Genomic DNA, 25,791 nt, shown 5'->3' with positions numbered 1-25,791 from the left:
GGCACACACACACACACACACACACACACACACACACACACACACACACACACACACACACACACACACACACACACACACACACACCACGTTTTGAGTCAATAGTGTCAACAATCTCGCCATGGTAGTAGTGATCTTGTGTGTGATTTGCTCCATCCATAGAACATACGAATGTCATTAGAATAGTCTCCAGAGATGGACATTCTGATGTTGATATTCGTTGGTTTACCAATGATGGTTCGATTTTTTAGATTGGACAGATAAACTTGACAACGTGCATTTTCATGTCGCCACTGAAACCTAGAACATTCTGCCTTTAATTGACCTCCAGTAGTTTGGGTGTTACTGGCATGATGGCACTTTGGATCGCAGCCAACAGTCTTGAACTTTGTAACATTCCACACACAGTATGTCACGTAACACCTAGCGGAATGCCTTCCGTTATATGCAGAATGTCAACTATTGCCAACTGAATCATTTTTGACCCACCAGGCAGCTAAAGCAGGCTCGATGGCCATAGCCGCGGCATGGGAGTAACGTGACGGTGCGCACACCGTTTCCCAACCCACCACCGCCACCATGCTTTTCCTCCTGAAGTAGAAGCAACGCTGCAGAGGAGGAGACAGACAGAATGGACGAGTCGGTGCTGTTGGACTTGCTGGAGTGCCCGGTGTGTTTGGAGCGTCTGGACGCCACAGCCAAGGTCCTCCCCTGTCAGCACACCTTCTGCCGCCGCTGCCTCCAGAGCATCCTGGGCTCCCGGGGGGAGCTGCGGTGCCCGGAGTGCCGCACCCTGGTGGAGTGTGCCGTGGATGAGCTTCCCAGCAACATCCTTCTGGTGCGTCTGCTGGATGGCATCAAACAGAGGCCCCGGAGGGCCGGAGGCGCCCCCCCCCCAGCGCCTGGAGGCTGCCCCAACGGCACGGCCGCCGCGGCCGGGGTTAGGGCGCAGCAGGGCGGGGGATCCAGGGACCTGCCAGCTCCTGGAGGGCAGCCCCAGAGAGCCCAGGCCAAGAGTACCGCCGTCAGGGTGAGTAAATGTCTGAGAAGGGGGGCGACCGTTCAGTATGGATCAGTGAGCGTGGATGTTGTTTCTCATGAGTTTGAGCCGGGCTGACACAGAATGAAAGCAAATGTGCGGGGATTAAAAGCAGCATGTTGCATTACTGGCTCTAATCTCTTGGCCCAGATGAACAGTTATCATAGCCATCTAGTGGCCAGGCCAGTTGACCAGCAGCGCCGAAGGACTGAGCAGTCGATAGTTGAGCCAATAGATGATCCCCCCCCCCCCCCGCCCGCCCGTGGCTGCTGATTATAGTAGGGGACACCGTAATGTGCTGTTGAGGGTTGTTGGTCCTTGTAGTTTTCAGGCCCCTGTCTGTTGTAGCGGTGGGGGTTCCACTTGATTACAGGACTAAAGGTATTTAAGCAGCAGTGAAAGAGTCATAAGGTACGACTCAGAGGTGAGCCGTGGAATCCTATTAGCTCCTGCCAGCTTGTCTGAAGGCCAACTCAAGCAGCTGAGTGAAATCGCTCTCGGCACCAACGGGAGAAAGGCTGGAATTATCTCCCTCTATCCTTCAGGAGCTGCAGGAAAAGACAGTTTGACGAGTGTGTGCGTTTGTGCGTGTGTGCGTGTGTGCGTGTGTGCGTGTGTGCGTGTGTGCGTGTGTGCGTGTGGGTGTGGGTGTGTGGTTGGTTGGTTTGGATTCCAAATACCAGCTCATCGTATGATGATTGCAGATAGTTGTCATGACGGCACTTGTTTTGCTGATGTTTTGGTTTGGGCTCTCTCAGTAGCATGTAGCTTGCTGTTTTTACTCTAGACATACAACCTTGTGTTCTTCAACAAGAAAAATTGAAGCCCAATGCACATTGGAACGTCATTTTGTCACTTGTTGTTGACAAGCGATAGCTGTTGATTTTCATACCTCAAATCCATCATGTTGCACTTGTCGTAACTGATCTTAAAATGACCCACTGCTTATAGTAGCCTCATACTGCTACAGTAGTCAATAAACCCTTCATAATAGTAGCCTGACACGGCTGCAGTACATATGGAGGTATGGAGTTGCCATCTCCCAGTGAAAAACCCTAATGGCCTCACTGAGTACAAGTATCACTTCAAAAGTGAGTTAATTTCAAAGGGGTCTGGGTGTGTTGGAATTCCCCCTTCTATTCTGAAAAGGCTGTTTGTTGGAGATAAGAGTGGGTCATACTTGTGACTGCTCCATTATTCGCCTCCTTTTGAGTTTTTTTATTCACAATCTGTTATTTGACCCCCCCACCACCCTGCCACTGCCACAGTGCCCCTAAGCTACCTACTACTTATAAGTCCCCCGCCACACACACACACACACACACACACACACACAGCGAGTGACATTCAAAACGTGTTCAGCGAGTGTGCTTATCTCCAAAGTGTCTTTAAAAAGCTCTTTCAGTAGATTTCCAGTCTGTGTCCAGCGCTCCTGTGTGTCAACCTGTCTGAGGAGAAAGCGGAGGAGAGAAAGAGGCTAATGCAGGTGGAAGATGTCAGGACATGAAAGCCTAGAGATGAAAGCACAGGGTGTCGGCCCAGTCTTATCCTGGCTATGCCTGGCCGGGCCACGCTCCTCTGCTCGCCTCTCATTGGACCCCCCCCCTCCACCACGGTGACTCCCTCGTTCCCTCTCTCTCTCCTATTGTCCACAGTCCTCTCCTTCTGTTTTTTTTGTGCATCCCTAGTCTTTGAACTGGCCCTTTTTATTGTGCAGAACTCCAGTCCAAACCTTGCAGCCTGGGCCCCCCCCCGATTCTTATCTGGCCCTGAAGAATGGTCCAGAGGGGACAGGGGGCGGGGCCTCCCAGACAGATGCACAACAGGGTTTTGTTCCAGCTCGCCTCTGATGTGACTGACTGACTTGACTTGGACTGTGTGTGTGTGTGTGTGTCTGTGTGGGGGTGGGGGGGGTGAGGGGTGTGTGTGTGTGTGTGTGTGTGTGCGCGCGTGCGCGTGCGCTAGTGACAGAAGGTAGGGAATGCTAAGGAAAGGTGTCAAAAGGGGGGCAGGGCAAAAGAGAGCAAATGTTGAGGTTGCAGGCAGCCTTGCATAGACCCCCCCCTCCCACCGTGGAACACAAGTCAGCCAGTTGTGTGATGCCCAAACCCCGGCACGTCTGATGAGGGGAATGGAAGGCCTGTCCTCCAGCGCCATGCCCCTCCTCTCAGATCAGTTGGATGTGTTTTTGTTGTGTCTTCCTCTGCTGCGTGTTGACTCACAAACAGCAGATTATTGTTTGTTCATACTTGATCCAGATTGAGATGAAATGGGATAATGTTTCTCATTGAGATGAGTAAAGCCACAAAGACCTTGGTGGTCATGGGGGCGGAGCCGTCAAAGAGGGGGAGAACAAGGAAAAGTATGGAAGACGTCCCACTGGATGTGTTCAGTGTAGGGATGCACGATATGCATTTTTTCCCAACCGATACCGATGTTTACCCGCTTCTCGTGGCCGATAACCGATATGAGAACAGATATAATTTCACAGTTGATAACCTCTAGTTCATGCACACCTGAAGGTAAGAAAGGCTTTGTAGTGAGCAAAGATTGATGATTTAATATTCCATAGTGATCTCACCAAATCTAACTTACATCACTATTGTTAACACAACAAAGAGAACACTTCTGACTCTTCAAATTGTATTTATTATTTCCTCTAACAAACAGAATCTTTTATAGACAGTGCACAATGCTTTTTTTAGCCAAGATCTGGCCTCCTTTTATGAAAACAAAAAAGGCTCACCTAAGAGTAATTAGATCAAAAATAAAGTGCATCTTGTCTATCCCTGTAAATTGAAAATGCATAAATAAAATCAAAAAATAAATAAAGTGCATCAGTCAAAAATAAAGACTTTTTAAAGAACCAAAAGTTTTATAGAACTTTTACAGAAACTAGTGCCAAATGGCTGCTTAGTCTGCAGATAAACAGAATGACACAAGGCACATAGTAGGCTACACTAGTATGCTTAATAAAGCAACTGAAAAGGGCTGGGCTATGCTAAAATCCTTTATCTTCTACTTAGGGCTGTTACGATTATTCGACGTCGTCGACGTCATCGACTACGTCAAAACGTCGGTTAGCATAATATGCGTCGGTTATTCGTAAATAAACAAAATGGCGATTTTTTTTTTTTTTTTTTTTTTTTTTTAAACCTTTATTTTACCAGGCGAGACAATTAAGTGTATGAGTGAAAAATGGATAGCTACTAGCTAATGTTACACAAGCAATGTAGCTCACCACAGTTCGTATGTCTTGTCTTCTGGTGTTAGTAACGTTAGCTATGTAGCTGGCTAGCTACGGTAGCCTATTGTCATTGTGGTGCGAGCACCTACTGTACGTTATCTAGCTCGTAGCTCGCATGCTACGTTAGCATCAATTTAGCTAATCATAACATAGCAGCGAGAGTAACGTTAGCTAGCTATGTGTTGTGGTGATGGACAGACTTCTAAATGGCCATGTTGGCATTCAAGTTGGCTAAACATAGCAGTGAGGTGGAGACAAATACGTTTTTTTTTTTTTTTTTTTTTTTACAGTACAAAAATTATCGTTAGACTTATCGATAAATTAGTCGTTAGACTAATCGAATAATCGATAAAATAATCGCTAGATTAATCGTTAGAAAAATAGTCGTTTGGGACAGCACTACTTCTACTACAGAGAAAGGCTGGTCGTCGAGGGCCATAAACTCCATTATTTTTTCATTGATTGCTTGAGCCTTTGAGCTGTCTCGAGTAAACTTCCTGCAGTTTTCAAATGCGTGTTCAATAGGCACCGCGGCTAGGCTACCTTCTGCTACTAGTGCTTGATATTCCTTCCATACAGCGTGCTTGCAATGGTGAATCTTAAGGTGACTTATGAGATTTGTTGTGTTGTAACTCGTAGACCTTTGCCCTCCTCTCCAAACTTTTGTCGAACATGTATTGCAAATTGCAAACGCACTATCTGCCTCAGAAACTGTGAAGAGTGTCCACACCGGGGAAGCTCTCATGTTTCGCTCTCGTCTATACACTGCTTGCTGTACGCAGGCGCAGCAGCATGAACGCGACAACCGGAACCAGAAATATTTCCGGCTTCATATTATCGGCTCTATATCGGCTAAAATGTAATAAAACCGATACATATTTAATAACATTTAATTTCCCATTATCGGGACGATAAATATCGGTGCCGATAATATCGTGCATCCCTAGTTCAGTGTGCCCTTTTTTTCTTGAGATGAGAAGAAGCTTGATTCGTGTAGTGTGAATATCTTAATCACAATTTAGACCCATGTTAATTCGAATGGGAGTGTGTTTGTTCCACAGCTGGTGTCATTAGCGTGTTGACATGTTTCTGATGGGACATAAGCCCTTTGTCAAGCCCGACACAGACAGGCTTATAGCACATCATGCTCAATGACAAACGTTGACTAACAACATCTGATCTGGGGGAGGGCTGTGTAAGGTCGCTGAGCTGCGTGTGTCTGGTCTGCCTGTCTGTCTGCCTGTCTGCCTGCCTGCCTGTTTGCCTCTCTGCCTGTCTGTCTGACTCTATCTGTCTGTCTCTCTCTCTCTCTCCCCCCCTATCTGTCTTTCTCTTTGTGTCTCTCTTATTCTCTCTCTCTCTGTATCTCTCTCTCTCATCATTGCTCGCTCTTCTTCTTTGTCTCCTCCTTTCATCTTAATCTGTCTCCAGGAAATACATTTATTTCAAACCAGCAAACCATCCCCCTGGCGGCTGCTGACTCATATTTAGTCTCGGTGCCCTCTTCCCTTTAAGAAACCACTTAACATTTATGTCCAAGTAGTTTAGTTTTTCATATGTTTCCTGCTTGTTTTCTTTCCTGTCTCTCAGTGGAGTTTGGTGATATTTTTATAACGAGGAGGAATGTTGTTTACTGTGTCTTCATATTTAAAAAGCAGCTTGTTAAATTCAGAGGTTTGTTCATCGTCTGAGGGCGATGAGTCACGCCATACCGGCCCTCTTTGATGACATCATCATGTTGTTGTGCTGGCTGTCTGGCTGACCTCGGTCTCTGTCACAGAACCCCCTCATTACACCCTTACTCTGCCCACACGCTGGCACACACACACACACACACACACACACACACACACACACTAGGAGTGTTCGGCAGGGAATGTTTGAAGAGGGCCTATACTTGCTTTCCTCTTGTTCATTTGCACACCATCTCTCCCCCTCTCTTTCTTGCTCCCCCTCTTGCTTTCCCACTCTCTCTCTCTCTCTCTCTCTCTCTCTCTCTCTCTCTCTCTCTCTCTCTCTCTCTCTCTCTCTCTCTCTCTCTCTCTCGCTCATGTTGCCCTGCTCTCTCTGTTCTCTTCCACTGTGGAAAGAGGGGGGGGGTCATAGGAGGTGTGTGTGTGTGTCGGGGGGGGGATTGAGTCACCTATAATGTTCTCTCTCTTTTCTTCATCTGTTTAGGGTGCCCCTAACTGGCTCGCTCCTCTTCTCCTCTTTGAAGCCAGTCTCTCTCTCTGTCTCTCTCTCTCTGTCTCTCTCTCTCTCTCTCTTTCTCTCTCACTAAAGGCTTAATAAGATTAGTGTTGACTGGCCAGTGAGTTGGCACCGCTCTCTGCACTTCCCTAGCCTTACTGCTGACTTTCACTATGCGTTGTGTCTGTATGTTTGTCTGTGTGTGTGTGTGGGGGGGGGGTCTCTGTGTGTGTACGCGCATGCTTGGAGTAATGGCATGAGAAGTGTGAGCGTTGACGCTGTAGGAATGATTATGTTCCACTCTTGGCTTTACAGAATTCCAGGGGAGAAGATCAAAATACGTATTCATGTGATTGTGGTGTAGCCATGGATACCATCTCGTTAGAGGGCAATATTGGTCCCTTGGTGAAGTGTGTGTGTGGGGGAGGGTGTTTTTATGGCACCCCCCCACATTGAATGTGCATCACCAGACAGACTGTGTCTTAATGTGTGTCTGATCTTTTGATCTCCCTCCACAGACGAACCTGAGAAGCGCTGTGTCTTTACAGACTTCGGGGGGGTGGGGGGGGTCGCAGGTTGCTCTCTTTCTTCTAAACACTAGGCTTGTCTGGTCTCGTCGAAACTGCCAGCTCACACTCACCGTGTGTGTGTATGTGTGTGTGTGTGTGTGTGTGTGTGTGTGTGCGCGCTGGTGCAGGTCTCTGGGCCATGTTGTGATATAATAGCTGGCTGCTTATGAAGGTGTGTGTTGTGTTGCTAGCCAGCCAGGCGTCTGTCTGTGCAGCTGGAAGCCCCAGGGCAGAGTCACCTGCTGATGGTGCATTCAAGTGCTACTCAGAAACTCTGACCTTCCCGCCTACATGACAGAAAATCCATAAATCTTCTATTTAAAAAGCGTTGGCTGTGTAGGCTTGCATTCGTTTTTTCAATAATCTGTTGGTCAAGTGGAACACTGACATGAAAATGGTAAATCTTAAGCTCCCACCATAATAGAATTGAATATTGTTAATGATTTGGCCTTTCATAATACTGTTGTGTTGTCTGTGAAGATGTGTGAACGTTGCTCCCCTGTTTCAGTCTGGGTGGCCTGAATGCAACATTTGTCAACCCCCCCCCCGCATGCTGCTCTCTCAGCAGGACAATGGGTAGGAGGGGAGGTCATGGTTTGACCTCTCTCTTACCCCAGACCTGTCACACCTGTCGTGCGTGCATGTGTGTGTGTGTGTGTTCCAATGTCCAAGGCCTCTAATAGACTTTTAGAGAAAGTGTTTCAAGATAACTCCACTATAACCCCCCCCCCTTGCCTGTGAAGTCTAATCTGTCATCGTCACTCAGACGTTTGAAAACAATCCCGTTCTCGTTGTTCTCGTTGCTCCACCTCAATTCCCCAGGTCCTCCTCATACCTCCGCAGCTCTAACAGAGCAGCTTGACCTCTGACCCCTTGTTGTCATTGCCCGGCTGCGATTGGTCGACCACGGCCCATCGGTCAGCCGGTATGTTAAGTGTTTAGTTCCCCGTCCCCAGGGCTGAGTCAGAATTCGCTGTGAATTTCCTTTTTTAGTTGTTTGACCTCCGACCCCCAGACTCATTATGTGCCCGGAATGTATCCACACACACACTGCCTCACCTTCATGGTGCTTCTCCTTAGAGGATAGACCACACATCTGTATGGAGAGAGAACTGGCAACCACACGCACACACACACTTCACCTTTTCTGAATCATTGAAGCGCCCCCTCTCTTTCTCTCTCCCTCCCTTCATATCCGTCTCCTCCTTGTGAGTAAGCCCTGCGTTTGTTTTTCCTGCTGTGTGTGCTGATATGTTTTCAAGTTGTGCTGTGGGGCCCAGGGGGGCAGAGTTAATCTGTGTTTGTCCCCTGAGTGACATCCCTCCCCCCTCTCTCCCTCTCCCTCTCCCTCTCCCCTCTTCCTCCCCCCACCAGAGAGAGGGGCACAGGGGGGGGATCCGCCAGAGAGCCCATGGGATGTGGTGGTGGAGTGGGCTGATGTGATTATGGGGCGATTATGGATGATTATGTATATGTGCTCTAACAAGGACTATATGAATGGGATTACAGTACAGCCACCTCTCTCTCTCTCTCTCTCTCTCTCTCTCTCTCTCTCTCTCTCTCACCGTGGGTGGTCATAACACTTCTCATGAAATCACAGGAGCTAGCCTGGGAAACAGTGTGGAAACAGCAATGGTTAAGCCCAATTTATACTTCTGCGTGAACACAGAGTGGAATAGGCTATATAACTGAAAATAATGTTGCCTGTGACTGTTATTGTCTTTGGATTTAGGCTGTTGGTGAAGATTTAAGAGGAATAGGCTATTTAATAATAATAATAATAATAATCCTGTTCTGCCATAGTGGTATGTCAATGAAATATAATACATTTTACAGTCTTGATACATGAGAAAGTCTGATACACTGATGGTGCCAAAATGTCTGTTTCTCGGATTTCAATGTATGACACATCATTTGAAAGCTTACGATCTGTAGTTCAACAACAAGTCATTTGAAAGTGTTTGTCTTTTTTTTACATTTGAAAGTGTTTTTTGTTTATATATATTTATATTATACAATATACCAGTCATATTCTGGAATGTGTCTAAATGTTAACGTTCCATAAGTATAAGCAAAATAAAGTAAAGTAACAGTTTGTAAATAAACAGTAGCATTGAAAAAAATAAAATACATACCGAACCGTGAACCGTGACCCAAAAACCGAGGTTCATACCGAACCTTGGGCCAACTGAACCGTTGCACCCCTAGTTGCCACCCTCTAGTTTTTGGTGAAATTACGTCTTTGTTTTGAGCGCCAGTGCGTGTTTCATGCGCATGTACGCGGAAGAAATTGCCTAGCGCGCGAAAATTGACCACTCCGCCACTAAAATCCTGGAGGAAACACTGCGATTTCCATTGACCAATCAATGGTCTGCAGTGTCGCACGTCACACACAGCCTGGCCCGAAAGTACCGTTAGCTCGTAGTAGTTCCTAGTCAGGAAGGGTAGCTAAAATGGCCCGGCTCGGCCTGGCTCGGTTGGCAGTGGAGAAAGGAAAACAAACCGGGCTCACGCGGCCCGGCTCGGTACAGCACGGTAGTGGAAAAGCGCCATTAGCGAGTGGTTGCTTAAATGCCATTTTCTGTTTTGGGGTATTGTATCGGTATCGTGATACTGAACTGGAACATGAGGTGCAACATTATGATATTGTGAGAACCCTACTACAGAGAGTATGAAGGAGGCAGTGGAAGAGGCATCTGGTGTTCTTTTCGCTTCCTCTCCATGCTGACAGTGTCTGATTAATGATTGGAGAGGAGAGTTGCTGCTGTGGGGTGGCTCTGCTAGTTGTAACGGTGACCGTTTACCTGTCTCATATAAACTCAATCTCAGGTACCAAACAGTCTGGAACTCACACACGCAAGTAAACACACACACTCACACACTCACACACTCACACACACACACACACACACACACACACACTCACTCACTCACTCACTCACTCACTGTGGCTGGTGGACCTACTTGGAAGAGCCCAGCAGGTGTTTGTTTTGGTGACTCATTAGGCTGGCCCACTGTGTTGTACGAGACGCACACAAACACATAGGCGAAACGGCTTCGAAACACGCAGGCACGCAGTATCGTACTGTGATACTGGGTTTTGAAACGCCAGTATATTGTGTGGTGTGAAGGTGTGAGCTGCCTTCCTGATAACGGCCGGGTGGGAACCACATTAGCTGCCGCTCACATGGACAGACTGATCCTGTGGAGTCACTCACACGGTCCCTCCCTTCTCACCAGCCCGTTATGTCATTAGAGCAGGCTAAGTAACCACAACGACTTGGCGAGTGGTGTGATGTGGGCCTCCCAGAACAGGAGACTTACCTGGTTAGTCTTACGCCTTCAGTCTGGCCTTCAGCCTTCAAGCTGATGAGGGTCGCCAGGGCGGTCTGACGTAGGAGACGAGGTTAGAAATATCTTTCTACGCACTTTGGCCAACCCTCCCTGTGACAGACCCTGTCACTGGCTGAATCTCAAACGTCTTTCCTGGATTCCTCATGTCCCTCTCCTTCTCAGAAGGCATTGGGGGAGAAGGTCCAGGGGGAAGAACCTCCGACCTTCTCCTCCAATGAGCATTGAGAATGTGAGGACATGACGAATAGAGGAAAGACCTTTATAATCGGCAACGGCCTCAGTAAGCTGAAGTCTGGTCTGGTCAAGACAGCTGCAGCGTAATAGTTGAGTTTGGAAAAGGTCTGTAATGGTCTTGCACAGGTCTGCCAAAGCCAATCCACTCGGCAAACTCTTGGGAAAAGAAGTGAGTGGTGAGGCACTCTGTACTGAGCTCCTGTGCAGTGCTCTCTCTCTCTCTCTCTCCCTCCGCAGCACTCAGCCAACATTCATCTGTCTGTCTGTCTGTCTGTCTCTCTCGCTCTCTCCCTCCGCAGCACTCAGCCAACAGTCATCTGTCTGTCTGTGTGTCTGTCTGTCTGTCTGTCTGTCTGTCTGTGTGTCTGTCTGTCTGTCTGTGTGTCTGTCTGTCTGTCTGTCTGTCTCTCTCGCTCTCTCCCTCCGCAGCACTCAGCCAACATTCATCTGTCTGTCTGTCTGTGTGTCTGTCTGTCTGTCTGTCTGTCTGTCTGTCTGTCTGTCTCTCTCGCTCTCTCCCTCCGCAGCACTCAGCCAACATTCATCTGTCTGTCTGTCTGTCTGTCTGTCTGTCTGTCTCTCTCGCTCTCTCCCTCCGCAGCACTCAGACAACATTCATCGGAGGAGAAGAAAAGCTAGCAGCTAGATGTCAGAACTGAACTGTGGGTGTTTGGAGGAGAATATAGCAAACAAAACACACACTCCCACACAGAATCACATGGATACACACACACACACACACACACACACACACACACACACACACACACACACACACACTCACTTTCTTGTACACATGCATCTCTTTTCTCTTTTCTATTCTCTCTCAGGCACACACACTCACACATATTTTCTCACAGAATAGTGAATGATGCCCAAAGCTCTGATTGTCTTTGAGAAGGAGAACAGATGCAGCATTTATGCACTGGCCCTTTGCCACCTCTGCGTCATTACATTGGCTTTGTTTGTCCACTGTAGATGCGTCCAAATACCAGCCAATGCAAACAAGTGTTCAGCTGCCCACTGTTTCCTTTATGTCCCCAAAGTCTGATGCCCACCAGTCTGCAACCAGAAGAACCAAACCTGAGCCCAAAATTCTGGAACCAGCACAAACTGTTATGGAACCTTTGCCTAAAGCTTATTGGTCTGACATAGCAGAGCCAGAAACTCATTTGTCTGAGACAAGCAGAACCAAACCAGAGCTGGAATTTAGCTCACTGACATCATCATCAGAAGGTAACAGCAGTCCCAGTCTAGTGCTGACACTTGATTTTAGTTTAAGATTAGATTTTAATCAACTGATCTTCAAAACCTTGATGGGCTGAATTAGGTGCAGTATTTCCCCTAGGTTTGCTGCCTTGGGGGGGTGGCATGGACCATGACATGGACCCCCCCCCCCCCCTATAATTATAATTGAATATTGGATTGCTGTGGGCAGTGCAGTCAGATAGTCATTTTGACTCTCACCTGAAAAAAATTGTATGTCCAACTATTTAAAAAAAACTGACATTTCCAATGCTTCAGTCCACTGTCCATGTACTGTAAATATGCCATTGTGGTATTACCATAAAGCCCAATTCTAGCAGAATAAGGAAGATTGTATATCTACTTTAAGTAAAATAATAAAGTGCATCCAGTTAGCTCTTTAGCTGGCAAGTGTGCAAGCAGACTAGCTCATCTCATCACCTCTGAGCTAGCTAGCTAGCTTGCTAGTTCTTTGACACTATTTACACCATGAAACTATAGTCAGACACTTTCTAGTCACAATAATAACAACCAATTTTAACCAACTTTCTCTGTCAGAACACTCAGCAATTATATTTGCTAACGTTTCAACTTGCTTACTTTCATCTGCAGACATCTCACCCTGCAAAAACTCTCTCGCGTCGCGCGCACACACTCGCGCAAAATCTTTTATTATTCTCCAGTGCTGGCACAGCGAAGTGTGGAGATAGGTCTAGTTATATGAGACTACTGGAGGACTAACGTTACCAACGAGCCCATGGGCTTGCCACTCGCCAGATTCAGGGTTGGGTGCGTTTAAAAAAAGCTGATATTTTAGCCTGCTTGTCAGATGTTTGGTGTCTACGTCCGTAATAATTCCTCTTTCTTGGGGAGGCGGGGGGTTCCGTTGGGGGGGAAACACTGAGGTGTGTGTTACTGCTGAGCTGGGGCGACCAAAGCCTGCAGCGCTGCGGCTTCCCAGGATTGAAGATCACTGCCTTTAGAATGTTGTTGTTGCCTTAAAACCCTGCTAATTAAAGTCTTGGGAGGTCTGCGGTCCGACAGGTGACCGAGCCCTCCTCTAAAAACCATTAACACTCTCAGTGCCGGGGGCTAAATCAGTCCAGGCTGACCCAGGAGCAGCTGGCCCTCCAGTCTGAATGAATGTCTGACTGGAACAAAAGCCTGCCGACGCCTCCTGAACACTAAACAAAAGGACCGGAGAGATCTGAGGAGGAGGAGGAGGCCGCTTGTTATTCAGCTTGTTACCGGACCACCACTCGATACACAGACACTCTGACATTTGTAAAGTAATCCCCCGGTATTAAGAGTAAATCTCACTTTATGCGCAAAGCCTCTGTGTCAGAGGTTCAGAGCTCTTTGCGTTTTGGAGAATCCCAATCCCCCCCCATGTCGCATTTTTTGCCAGAACAAGCCTTAAAGTCAAGGGGTGGAAACATGAGATTAAGCACCCTCTGACTTCACTCTGACCTCTGTCGTTTGAGAGTGGGTCCAAAGGCCAACGTCTGTGGGAGGGAGATCGATTTGGAGAGGTTTAGAGAGAGAGAGAGGTTTGATGCGTGTTGTTGAGCCTATCAGGGGACAGTCTGTAATAGTCCGCCATGAAACACATGTCTCGCCTCTTGTTCTCCAGGGACTCCAGTCTGCACCACACAGCCACTCAACAGCCGCAGTAGAACCACCCTGCCCATTTCACACCCCTACCCCCATCGGAGGAAGAGGGGGGAGTTTTCGATCCACTTTTTGTGACTGCAGTGTCTTCACAGTACCAAGTGTCCTCATCGTGAAAGTTCTGTGAAAGTTCTCTTTTGACTTTCTCTCTCTCACCCTCCCTCGCTGCCATCTCTCTTTTTGCTCTCGCCCGAATCTGCTCCAGCCAGTCATGTGAACTTGACAGATGATTTCTTTTCCTCAGCTGTTCTTGCTTTGCTGGAGGAGTCCTTCCCGGCCACGGGGTGCAGAGGAGCAGCACTGTCAGTCACATCGTACAGCAGCAAGCAGCATCGCACTGTCATGCTCATCTGTCTCCTCTCCTCTTCTCCTCCCTTTATCATCGGAGCTCTCGCTTCCTCTTTCTTTTTTCCTTCTCCTGTTTTCTTCCTTTTCTCTTTTGCTTTCGCTCTCTTTTTCTTTTTCCCTTTCTTCCTCCCTCCCTCGCCCTTTCTTTCTTTCTTTCTTTTTCTTTCTTTCTTCCTTTCTCTCTGTGCTGAAATGTGAGTGGGCTCGTTCCTGTGTGAGTTGTGTGAGCTCTGTGTATGACCTGGCACTCAGATAGAGGGTTGTGTTCTCTTAGATCTGCTGTAGTCAGCCAGACAGACTGTGATCCCAGGGCCACCCAGAACCAGCCTTCACCACTGGAATGAGGCCAGCCAGGTAAAGACACACACACACACACACACACACACACACACACCAAACACATTTGGGAACAAACACACAAGTATACGCATGCATTGAGCTCATGTAAAATGGCACCTTCAGCACACGCACGCACTCACTCACTCACTCACTCACTCACTCACTCACACACACACACACACACACACACACACACACACACACACACACACACACACACACACACACACACACACACACACACACACACACACACACACACGAGAGAGAGAGTGAGAGGGTAAAGCTTTATGAAAACCTTATGGCTTACTGCTCTGTTGCCATAATTCTGCTGTAAATCCAGACCCCCTTCCTGGCAAAATGCTTTCTTTTTGATGGCTAATCTGTAGCTTACTAAACGCTCCCGCCTCAGCAATGTCTTAGTTGTACTTCCATGTGTTTAATGTTTTTATAGATTTTTCCCCCTCACAAAATGGAATAGTGAATGTAGTTCCTGGTTCACACATGGCTGCCTTATGGGCCCAGAGTGGCCAGACTGTAGTGCTGACAATTTGTTGGGGTCTGACTGGTTACTCCAAGGGTGTGTGTGTGTGTGTGTGTGTGTGTGTGTGTGTGTGTGTGTGTGTGTGTGTGTAACTGACCCTAATGGGCGGGTAGAGACTTTGCCCTTCAGTATGTGTTTATTACAGTTATTAAGAAAGGACCTTCATGACCCAGGGGGAGCAGGCTCCAGAACACCAGGATCAGCACTGCTAGTAGAGATGGAAGGACCAATGAAATGTCCTGTTCTGCTCATGTGTGATCCAGGCTTCCATCTGGCCTCCAGACATGTGTGTGTCTCTAGTCTCTGTGGTGAAGACTCTAACAGGATCACAAAGGAAGAGGCGATTGGCTCAGTTTGTGCAGGTGATCTGGGAGAGCTGTGAAGCTAGGCTAGCAGGGTTAGCATTAGCAAGCAGACCAGTGGATGAGGTTGATGAGGGACAGGAGTGAAGGTAGGTGGGCTCTGGGCTCTGTAAGAACTCCCTGATTCTTTGCACCCATTGACTCATCTGCTCAGTCTCCTGTGATCTGATTTGTTCTTCCCCACGACTAGCTCACATCAAGGTTGGTTCCAGGTTTGTGTCTCAGTGTACTGATATCACACCTGATTAAACTCATCAACTGAACTTCAAAACCTTGATGAGCTGAATCTGGTGCGTCACTGCTGAGCTGGGACCAACGCCTGCAGCGCTTCAGCTGTCCAGAACCAGGAAAGAGTATCACTGGACTAGTCAGAACGACCCCAGCCCCCCAGCAGGGTGGAGTAAGGGAGGAAGAGAGAGAAGTGTCCCCCGTACAGCAGCCATAAACACGGCCATTAGAAACCAATTTAAGCTAATGGACCAGAAATGAAAACAAGATTGCTCCTGCCCTCAAAACTTGTGTAACGCGTCTCTCCCTCTCTGCCTGGCGGTCCGGGAGGTTCATCAGTAAACACTGGCATGGTAATGAAGACAGATGCTGCATGTCCCCCTGACTGGAGCTGGGCTGTGGAAGAACATCCAACATGAAGGACGTCTGATCCATAGGCAATGACCTAGGCTTACCAGTTTGTGTGTGTGTGTGTGTGTGTGTGTGTGTGTGTGTGTGTGTGTGTGTGTGAGTGTGTGTGAGACAGTTTGCTGTGCTCTGGGCTACAACAGTGGTTAAATGCTAAATGGACTGCACTTATATAGCGCCTTTTTTGCTGCTCCAAAGCGCTTTACAACGGCCTCTCATTCACCCATTCACACACCAATGGTGTGCAAGGCGCTGGCCCACTCACTGGGAGCAATTTTGGGGTTCAGTGTCTTGCCCAAGGACACTTCGACATGTGGCCAGCCGGGGCTCGAACCGCTGATCTGCCAACCTTGCGATCATTAGACGGCGACTCTACCTCCTGCGCTACAGTCACATGCGGTAATGATCTGATGCAGTGGAAGTGAACACTATTATTGCCAACTCCCCTCAGCATTCTGGTCTAATTACATTATATCTGATGATGGTGGGATTACACACACCAACTGATGCTGCACATATACCGCCTGATGACAGACACACACACACACACACACACACACACACTCACCAACTGATAAACGGTACACACACACTGCCTGACGATGGACACACACCATCTGATACTTTGCGCACACATACAGCTTGATCTCTCTCTCTCTCACTCACACACACACAAACACCCCCCTTGAATTTAGCTTGCTAAGCAGTTGAGATTCCGGTGGAAGGTGTGTCCTGCATTGTGGTTGGAAATAGACCACGTAGTAGAGTCAGCTTCTGTGCGTGCGTGCGTGCATGTGTGTCCATGCGGGTTGTTCACTTGCACTCTCAACACATACACAGACACCTGCATACTCTGGGTGTGTGTAATCATCGACCTCCACCTTGGACCAGGCCAGAAGTCATTAGCGTGGCCTGCAGACTCATTAGAGGAGCAGCACAGAGATACAGTCTCTCTGACACCGAGTAATGCTGCTGAATGATCACTTCCATTAAAGGTTTCCGAGCAGCAGAGAGAGAGAGCACTGTAATTAAAGCCCTGTTATAGATTTCTCTGTCATTGCTCTCCTAGGGTTGTGAGCCCCACCTCAGAGTGGGACAAGCCTCTCTGTGTCTGCAGGGACAGAGACCATGGTTCTGTCACTCTCTGGGGAGGGCTTAGAAATCATAAAGACACAGGAGATGCTCTGTCTCTATCTCTGTCTGAAAAGAAACTAGCTGGATCGTACAATTTGTGTGGGGGTGGGGACTTTTATAGCCTACCAAGCCCCCCCCCCCCCCCAGGATGGGCTGTTTGGACTGGACAGAAGCCTGAACTTGTGCTCCTTCATGTTGGTCCATTACAGACACATCCAGCCCAGTTTCCATGGTTGCAAACCGGAAACTACCCCACCCCCCACCCCCCACTCTCTCATTCATTCAGACCACTTCTCCCATTCAGAGGCACTCTGTCTCTACACCCCCCTTCTCTCCCTCCCTCTCTCACCCCCTCCCTCCCTCTCTCAAGCTGTGTGAAACAGGGAAATGTAAATCTGCTGACAAGCCCCTCTTGTGTGAGGCCAATAGAGGGGTATAGAGAGAGAGAGGGAAAGAGGAAAAGAAGTGAGTGTTTGACTAGACTGAAGCTCTGGGTATGTGTTTCTCGTGGCTAGAGCGCTATCACAGCCATCAAGTGGCGTATTACTTTTGAACTGTTGCGACACGTTCAACTGTACAGATCTAACAATCCTGTTTTTGTTGTCGTTTTGTCCTGCGGTGGGGATCTCCTTTCCCCCACTCTATGTGCAGAACCTGTTTTGTTATTTTAAAATGGCGATGCTTTGCCAAGCTCTCTCTATTGCTCATTTGCATTTACATCACAAAACTCCCTCCCAGCCTGACTCAAAAGGCCCTGCTTTTCCCCTCAAAGGAGGCCCAGTTCTCGTACAGTGTACACCCCCCCCCCCCACCATGCCTCTCTCCAGCCCCCTCCTCCTCAGCCCTGACGAGCAGAGCCCAGAGAGAGTGTGTGATTGGCTGTGTAGTCCGGCGCTGTGGGACACTCTGCAGCGGGGTAATGTCAGCCTGGCTCATCGTCACGACTCCCTTCTCTACTCCATTCTCCTCGGAGCCTTTAAACGCTTCATTACCCTTTAACAAGGCTGCCGCGCCTGCTCTAAACTCCACTTTAACCTCTCCCTCACTCTTTCTCTCTTTCTCCCTTTTTCTTTTTTCTTTTAGATTTCTCTTGTTGTCTCTCTTTTTGTACCTCCCTTACTCCTCTTTCTCCCTCTCTCTGACTCCTTCCTCTCTGTGTCTCTCAGATCCAGACACTGTTGATTGTGATTGCGAGCACTTCTGAGGTTCTCTAAAAAGAGTAGAGACATTTGGTGAAGGAAGAGGGGGGGGTTCTGGACTCAAGCCCTCACTGACAACAATTCACCCCCCCCCCACCCTGAATGGAGCTCATTGAACCCCCCCTCTCCTTGGATTGTACTCCTCCTGAAAGGTTCTTTCGGGGCCTCCAGTCATATCAGGTAGGAGAGCACACCACCCTTCCTCTGGGTGGATGAACAGGGCCACGGCCTTTCAGAGGGCGTTAGTCAGCCAGTCAGGGAGCCCTGCTCAGCTCATCACCTTCCTGGGCCAAGACATGGATGGACCCTGTCACAGAAGAGGTCCACCACCAGACACGATTCACACACTCTTTAGGTCGATGCAGATTTGGTGGACTGTACCTCTTCACCTCCTGGGAGGGAGGAGGGACACACTGATGTTTTCTTTTCTGACTTTGTTTCCATAGTAACTGGAGTGTGTTTGGCCTGGCTTCTTCTAGGTAGCCTAGATCATTTAGATTTTTCTTCTGTGCGGGGGGGAGAGACTGTCAGAGAGAGCTGACAGAGTTGGTCGGTTTAAAGGGAACCAATGATTCACCTGGTGATTGATTCCATGCCATGCTAGTTGTGTACCTGTACTGCAGTCTGGAGGAGCATCTTTGGATTCTACTCTCTGTGTTTGAAAAACCAATGTACTCCTGAGTGGTTCTCAATTATCCATGAGTCGTGATGTTTTGGACCAGGTCTGAACTCTACCTCTCTTTCTCTCTCTTCATCTCTCTGTCTGTCTTTCTCTCTTCAACTCTCTCTCTCTTTCCCTCTTCATCTCTATCACTCTTATTCTCTACCATCTCTACCTTTCTCTCTCTACCTCTCTTTCTCTTTTCATCTGTACCTTTCTTTTTGTCTCCACCTCTACCTCTCTTCAACTCTCTCCATCTCTCCCTCCCTCTGCAGGGCGTACCCCAGCTCCCCTGTGCCAAAGCCCTATACAACTACGATGGCAAGGAGCCCGGGGACCTCAAGTTCGCCAAGGGTGACATCATCATCCTGCGCCGGCAGGTGGACGAGAACTGGTACCATGGCGAGCTGGGCGGCGTGCATGGCTTCTTCCCCACCAACTTTGTCCAGGTCATCAAGCCATTGCCGCAGCCGCCGCCGCAGTGCAAGGCCCTCTACGACTTTGAGCTCAAAGACAAGGAGGCAGACAAGGACTGCCTTCCCTTCTCCAAGGTGAGCAGGTCCCCTTCACCTCAGCAGGCCAGAGCACAGCGCTAGCTTACGTGAAGGTCAGATTCCCAATAAAAGTTCATTTATTTCACCTTTATTTGACCAGAGACCCACGGAGTCCACGGTACCTTTTACAAGAGAGCCCAGCATACACACAGTTAACAATAATACATCATACTAGGGCTGGGCAAACGATCAACATTTCTTTTTCGATAATCACAAGAATTAACGATCAATTATCGATTAATTGATAAGCTTTTTTTTCATAAAAAAAAAACTAGGGCAGAAATAACAAGCATGTTTTCCTTGGGGAAAAAACTTTATTTTGTTTTCCATCCAGGCATTCCATTTCACAAAGCATTTTGAAAGAAAAAAATATCTGCGTTAGCCCAGTAGGCTGCCCACACGCTGAGTTGCTATTGCACACATTCATTCATTCACATTCAAACTAGACACTACAGTCAGATAACAATCCTCTTAAACAAGGCAGTGAGTAGCCTAAATTGTTAAAAACACATTTTACGTTATAAATAAAAATATAGTAAAATAAGTAACTCACCATAGGAGCAGTAAAAAAACATTTACTCACAAATAGGAGGATGACTGAAAACGTTAGTGTCCTTAAGAGCGTCCAGCTTAACTTCAATTTAAAATCCAGCGAGAGACTGTAGGCGGCAGGCCTACTGGTTCTTGTTCAGAAAGATGATAATGTTAACATGTTCAGGGGTGAGAGACGAACGCAATCTGGTGACAGTTAGGCCAGCCGCAGAAAACACTCGCTCCGAGGGCACCGAGGTTGCGGGGATGCAGAGGTAGGTCCGCGCTAATTTGGCCAACCTAGGAAACCTTCTTTCGTTCAATTTCCACCAGTCAGTTGGGTCGCAGTTCAGGCCCGCAGAAGGCTCCCTCAGAAAGGTGCAAACTTCTGTTTCGATGGGGATGTCAGCAGCAGCGCCTGCTGCGTATTGCTCCCCGAGGAGCTGTGCCATGGCGCTGACCGGAGCAGGTGAATTACTGGAGGTTACACTAACGTACGGGAACTTGTTGCATCATGCCGTACTGCGTTGCGAAATTCAATGCGAAGGCAAATGCAAAGTTCATTTCTCACACATAACGTGGACAAACTAATTTCCATTATTATTATTATTATTAATTATAAATAACACCAATTTATTAATGATTATCGAGCAAAATATTTTGAGATCGACCAAGATCCTTATCGATCAATTATCGATCGGCGATCATTGATGCCCACCCCTACATCATACACATACCAAGTGACAACATAATAAAACACAATAAAGAAATGTTTCAATAAAGAGGTCCTTGATGCTCTCACTGTATTTCGAGGAGTGCAGTGACAACTGCTAAAACAGACTGTTTTATGACACTGGCTCATTACAATATTCTGAAGGTTGGAGTGTGTCCCGTTAGTGCGAGGGGTAGTCGAGGGTAGTTGATTGGCGACGCCCCGGGGTCTGCTGTGGCTGAACCTGACCACCCCTCCATCTGTGCACACACACACACACACGTCCACCTGATGAATAATCAGGAGGAGGCAGCTCTGTGAAGAACGTTCTCAAAATGCGCGTTTGCCGAGTTTTAAAAGGGCCAACTCTACACACACACACACACACCTACATACAACAAAGAGAGTGACATTAATTTGTTTCTGCATCTTGTCCACACTCTGGTCATCACTTTCTATGTTTTTAATATGCTATGGTATGTTTTTAATATTTGTTTATATTTTTGTTTACATGTTTATACCATACAAGCAATAAAAAACTTGCAAATGGAGAACTTTTCTCTAGTTCCTTTTTGAACCGGATTAAATGTATGGCACCGATGATGCCCTCCTCACTCTGGGTTAAATAAAACAGTCTCTACTTAATTTATCTGCCTTAGGACAGGAAAAGTGTGTTAGTTGGCAGCAACATTAATGACTGTCTGCTCGCTAATGATGCCTCCCATCACTCTCTCTCTCCCTCTGTTTTTTCCCCCCCTCTTTCTTTCAGGATGATATCTTGACTGTAATTCGCCGTGTGGACGAAAACTGGGCCGAGGGAATGCTGGGTGATAAAATCGGAATCTTCCCCATCTCCTATGTGGAGGTAAGCCAAACACAGAGTCTTAAAAGTCAGCACTCCGGCCATAATATCCAAGGGGAGCTTTTACTTCAGGAAGAGGCAAGGAAGCTCTGAGTGTATTTGTGTCTTTTTCCCTGGCATGACATAAGGCCGAATCCCGATTCTGTTTTCTACCCCTTCGGCTCGTTTTGGAGTGCCACTCGCTTTGGAGCCAAGGCCTCTGAACAGAGCCACAAGCCGTAGTGGTTGAAATCTTCCCCTGTGAAATGGGACAACCCTTCAAGACTGATACGTCATCAGTAGTATCGTAGAAAAGCATTGAAGCTCGTGATTCATTCACAACTTAAGTTTTATGCTATCAATCGATCAAACAAGTCATCAAATAAAAAAGAACAATGCTTCATTATCAGACCATGACAGAATAACGGTGCTCTAACCTGTATGAAACCTGTGCTCCTATCTGCACTGATATAGGACAACAGTGCAACAATTTCGCGGCTGAACTTTAGTTAAATTTACGGCGTCATATGCCATCAAAGGGAAACAAGGAAAAATGCATGACGTACAGATTTATTTTTATGACGTTCCGAAATCCGATGTGACAGGAACGCTGGAGAAACAGCCGCTGTCCACTGCATTAGTTAACTACATGTCCTTGATCAGTCTCCCGCTCACTGCCCTTCATCAAAAATGGCACATCCATTGATAATATTACATAATAACAACTGCTCGGATTAGATTGCGGGTTGTTACCCTAAGTGCCGCTATACAACTATAGCGTCATATACCACCAAGGGGGGGAAATTCGTGCCTATCATGCACATATCAGCCTAACTTTAGATAGATAACTTAGATGTAATTGAAGTGCAGACTTTCAGCTTTAATTCAAGGGGTTGAACAAAAATATTGTATGAAACGTTTAGGAATTGCAACCATTTTTATACACAGTCCCCTATTTTCAGGAGCTCAAAAGTAATTGGACAAATGAACATAATCATAAATACAATTTTAATTTTTAATACTTTGTTGAGAATCCTTTGAAGGCAATGACTGCCTGAAGTCTGTAACCCATGAACATCACCAAATGATGGGTTTCCTCCTTTGTGATGCTTTGCCAGGCCTTTACTGCAGCTGTCTTTGTTTGTGGGTCTTTCTGCCTTTAGTTTTGTCTTCAGCAAGTGAAATGCATGCTTGATCGGGTTGAGATCAGGTGATTGACTCTGGCCATTGCAGAATATTCCACTTCTTTGCCTTAAAAACTCCTGGGTTGCTTACACACTATATTTTGAGTCATTGTCCATCTGTATTGTGAAGCGCCATCCAATCAACTTTGCTGAATTTGTCTGAATCTGAGCAGACAGAATATCCCTAAACACTTCAGAATTCATCCGTCTGCTTCTGTCTTCTGTCACATCATCAATAAACACTAGTGACCCAGTGCCATTGGAAGCCATGCATGTCCATGTCATCACACTGCCTCCATGTTTTTTTTACAGATGATGTGGTATGCGTCGGATCATGAGCCGTTCCAAGCCTTCTCCATACTTTTTTCTTCCCATCATTCTGGAACAGGTTGATCTTAGTTTCATCTGGATTTTTTGGCAAACTCTAATCTGGCCTTTCTATTCTTGAGGCTTATTAATGGCTTGCACCTTGTGGTGAACCCTCTGTATTTGCTTGTGTGAAGTCTTTCCTTTATGGTACACTTGGATAATGATATGCCTACCTCCTGGAGACTGTTCTTCACTTGGCTGGATGTTGAAGGGGTTTTTCTTCACCATGTAAAGGATCCTGTGATCATCCACCACTCTTGTCTTCCATGGACGTCCAGACCTTTTTGTGGTGCCGAGCTCACCAGTGCGTTCTTTTTTTCCTCAGAATGTACCAAACAGTTAATTTGGCCACTACTAATGTTCCCGCTATCTCTGATGGATTTTTTTTTTTGCAGCCTCAGGATGGTCCATATATATTTGGACACAGACAGAAATTGTGTTATTTTAACTGTTTACCAAAACATCTTCAAGTTACAGTTATATAATGAATATGGGCTTAAAGTACAGACTCTCAGCTTTAGGCTAAAGGCCAATGCACACAGCGTGCGATTTCTGTTGCGCGTCAACATTCCATTTTGAAGTTTGAATGGAAGTCTATGAGAACATCGCATTTCAACACACACGGCCCCGATTTTAATCGCACGGCGAAAATTCGATTCCATTCATTTTGAATGGGACAAAGCACACGGCGTGCGAGTTTTGTCGCACTGTCAAATTTGTGCTTTTTCCCATTCAAAATGAATGGAATCGAATTTTCGCCGTGCGATTAAAATCGGGGCCGTGTGTGTTGAAATGCGATGTTCTCATAGACTTCCATTCAAACTTCAAAATGGAATGTTGACACGCAACAGAAATCGCACGCTGTGTGCATTGGCCTTTAGCCTAAAGCTGAGAGTCTGTACTTTAAGCCCATATTCATTATATAACTGTAACTTGAAGATGTTTTGGTAAACAGTTAAAATAACACAATTTCTGTCTGTGTCCAAATATATATGGACCTAACTGTATATGCACTTTGGTGTACTCTCTTCCCCTTTCACAATTTCAAATATATTGAAGCAAATTGCACAAAACTTTCCATTAAAGGGTACTGTCAATAAACTCTTATGATGCTCTCCCAATTCCCCCAGCGCCCCATTAAACAGCTTCAGCGTCTCCTAAAAAAGCGTTGGAATTAGCCTCTTAGACCTCTTCAGGTCATTTATCTGTTGTCTTGAAATATCAGGGCTGTTTGTCCACAGAACTGACTGGTGACTGCTGAGATGTGCCTTTTAGCTAATAATAAACTGTAATAATAAACCTGAAAGATGACCCAATCTTCAGATAACGTGGGCACATGAAAGAGTCTCAGAATAGCATTTCTCGCTCGAAAATAGAAGTGTACGTTAGAGGCTCAGGAGTGGGCGGCGGTGTCCTGTCAAGGAGAAGAAGAGACATTTTTACAGAGAGGCAGAGATATTTTCTGCGCGAACGCTTTTGTGAAGGTAATCTTTGACCATCAAAAGTGACATTCTCCGAGGGAGATTTCTTTTGCTTTCCTTTTTTTGTGACTGTTCGTGTGACAATGACTGACTCAGATTCTATATTCCTGGCAGTGGTGGGCAATTCCACTCCTGCAATTGTTTTTCACAGTAGTGATACCTTTACATAGAATAAGGAGGAAATTATGTAGATAATTCTGTCCAGTTCCATAAACAAATGACACGTAACCACGCGTGACATTCACAACGTGTTCCAATTCTCTGCTCTTCTCCCTAAAGACACCACGCACACGCACACACAATCAACGCCATACGCTGATTTGTCAGATGACGGTGTGTGTCTAATCTGCCACTGTTTGGAATGGCGACAGCCCGTCGACTGACCTTGTATATCTATCTACCGTAAGCCTATTCTCACCCCAGCATCTGATCTAGTGATAACAACATCTAGTGTCTACCCCCCCCCCCCATGTTGAAGCCGTCTGCCTGCTCAGCCCCGTCCTCCTCTGGACAGGTGTGACTCTCCTCTGTCATGTCCTAAGTAGAGAGAGAGAGGGCTGGAGCTGCTCAGGCTGTCTGGCATGGTGGAGCGCTTCCCTGTGATTAACTCAACCACTTTTGTGCTCTTCCTGTGATTTCTAGTCTCAGATCAGTCTTCACTTTGCCCCCCCCCCCACACACACACACACAAACACACACACACACACACACACACACACAAACACACAGACAGAGTCTGGAGGCCCTCTGACAGTGTTCTCTCACACTCTGTACACTGTCTTCTCTCTGATCTACCAGAGGTGGTGCACTGCTTGATAGTTTCATTATGAAGACTGACAGCTCTCATTATCACATTAACAACTCTCTGTCTCCTCTCTTCCTCTGTCCACCCTACCTCCACCTCCCTCCCTCTCTCTCTCTATTATCTCCTCTCTCATTTCCTCCATCCGCTCTCCTCAATCTAAACTCTTCCTTCCCGTCCACCTCTCCTTCTCTCTACTCCCTTTCTCTTCTCACTCCACCCATCCTCCCTCTCTCCTCCGCCCTTTCTCTGTTTTCTCTCCACTCTCATTTCCTCCCTTCAATCTTCCCCCCACCCACCTGTCCTCCTGTAGTTCAACACGGCGGCCCGCCAGCTAATTGAGCTGGACAAACCCTCCGATTGGAGCGGGGACTCTGGCGAGGGGGCGTCGTCCTCATCCAACGGCGGTGGACGGGTGGCGGGGGAGAAGAAGAACAGCAAGAAGCGCCACTCGTTCACCTCGCTCACCATGTCCCACAAGCCCTCTCTGGCCCCGCCCCCGCAGCGCCACTCCATGGAGATCAGTGGGCCGGTGCTCATCAGCT

General features: G+C 47.2%; 1 protein-coding gene across 1 annotated transcript in view; it reads left to right on the top strand.

Moving 5' to 3' along the window:
- Positions 1 to 631: 631 nt before the first annotated feature.
- sh3rf1 (SH3 domain containing ring finger 1) overlaps positions 632 to 25,791 on the top strand; it is a gene marked incomplete at its 5' end in the record, with an annotated part of 38,726 nt that continues 13,566 nt past the window's right edge. The window contains 4 exons of the mRNA XM_080550450.1: positions 632 to 1,030; positions 19,048 to 19,323; positions 21,339 to 21,434; positions 25,560 to 25,791. The exon at positions 25,560 to 25,791 is cut by the window's right edge and continues 71 nt beyond it. Of these exons, the coding sequence (XP_080406576.1) occupies positions 632 to 1,030; positions 19,048 to 19,323; positions 21,339 to 21,434; positions 25,560 to 25,791 (1,003 nt within the window). The remainder of the gene's footprint in view (positions 1,031 to 19,047; positions 19,324 to 21,338; positions 21,435 to 25,559) is intronic.

The sequence above is a fragment of the Nansenia antarctica genome (assembly GCF_963989245.1).
Source record: "Nansenia antarctica genome assembly, chromosome: 1".
NCBI classification, from domain to species: Eukaryota; Metazoa; Chordata; class Actinopteri; order Argentiniformes; family Microstomatidae; genus Nansenia; species Nansenia antarctica.
Note: the sequence above shows the minus strand (reverse complement) of the source record. Positions and strands in the feature narration are given on the sequence as shown.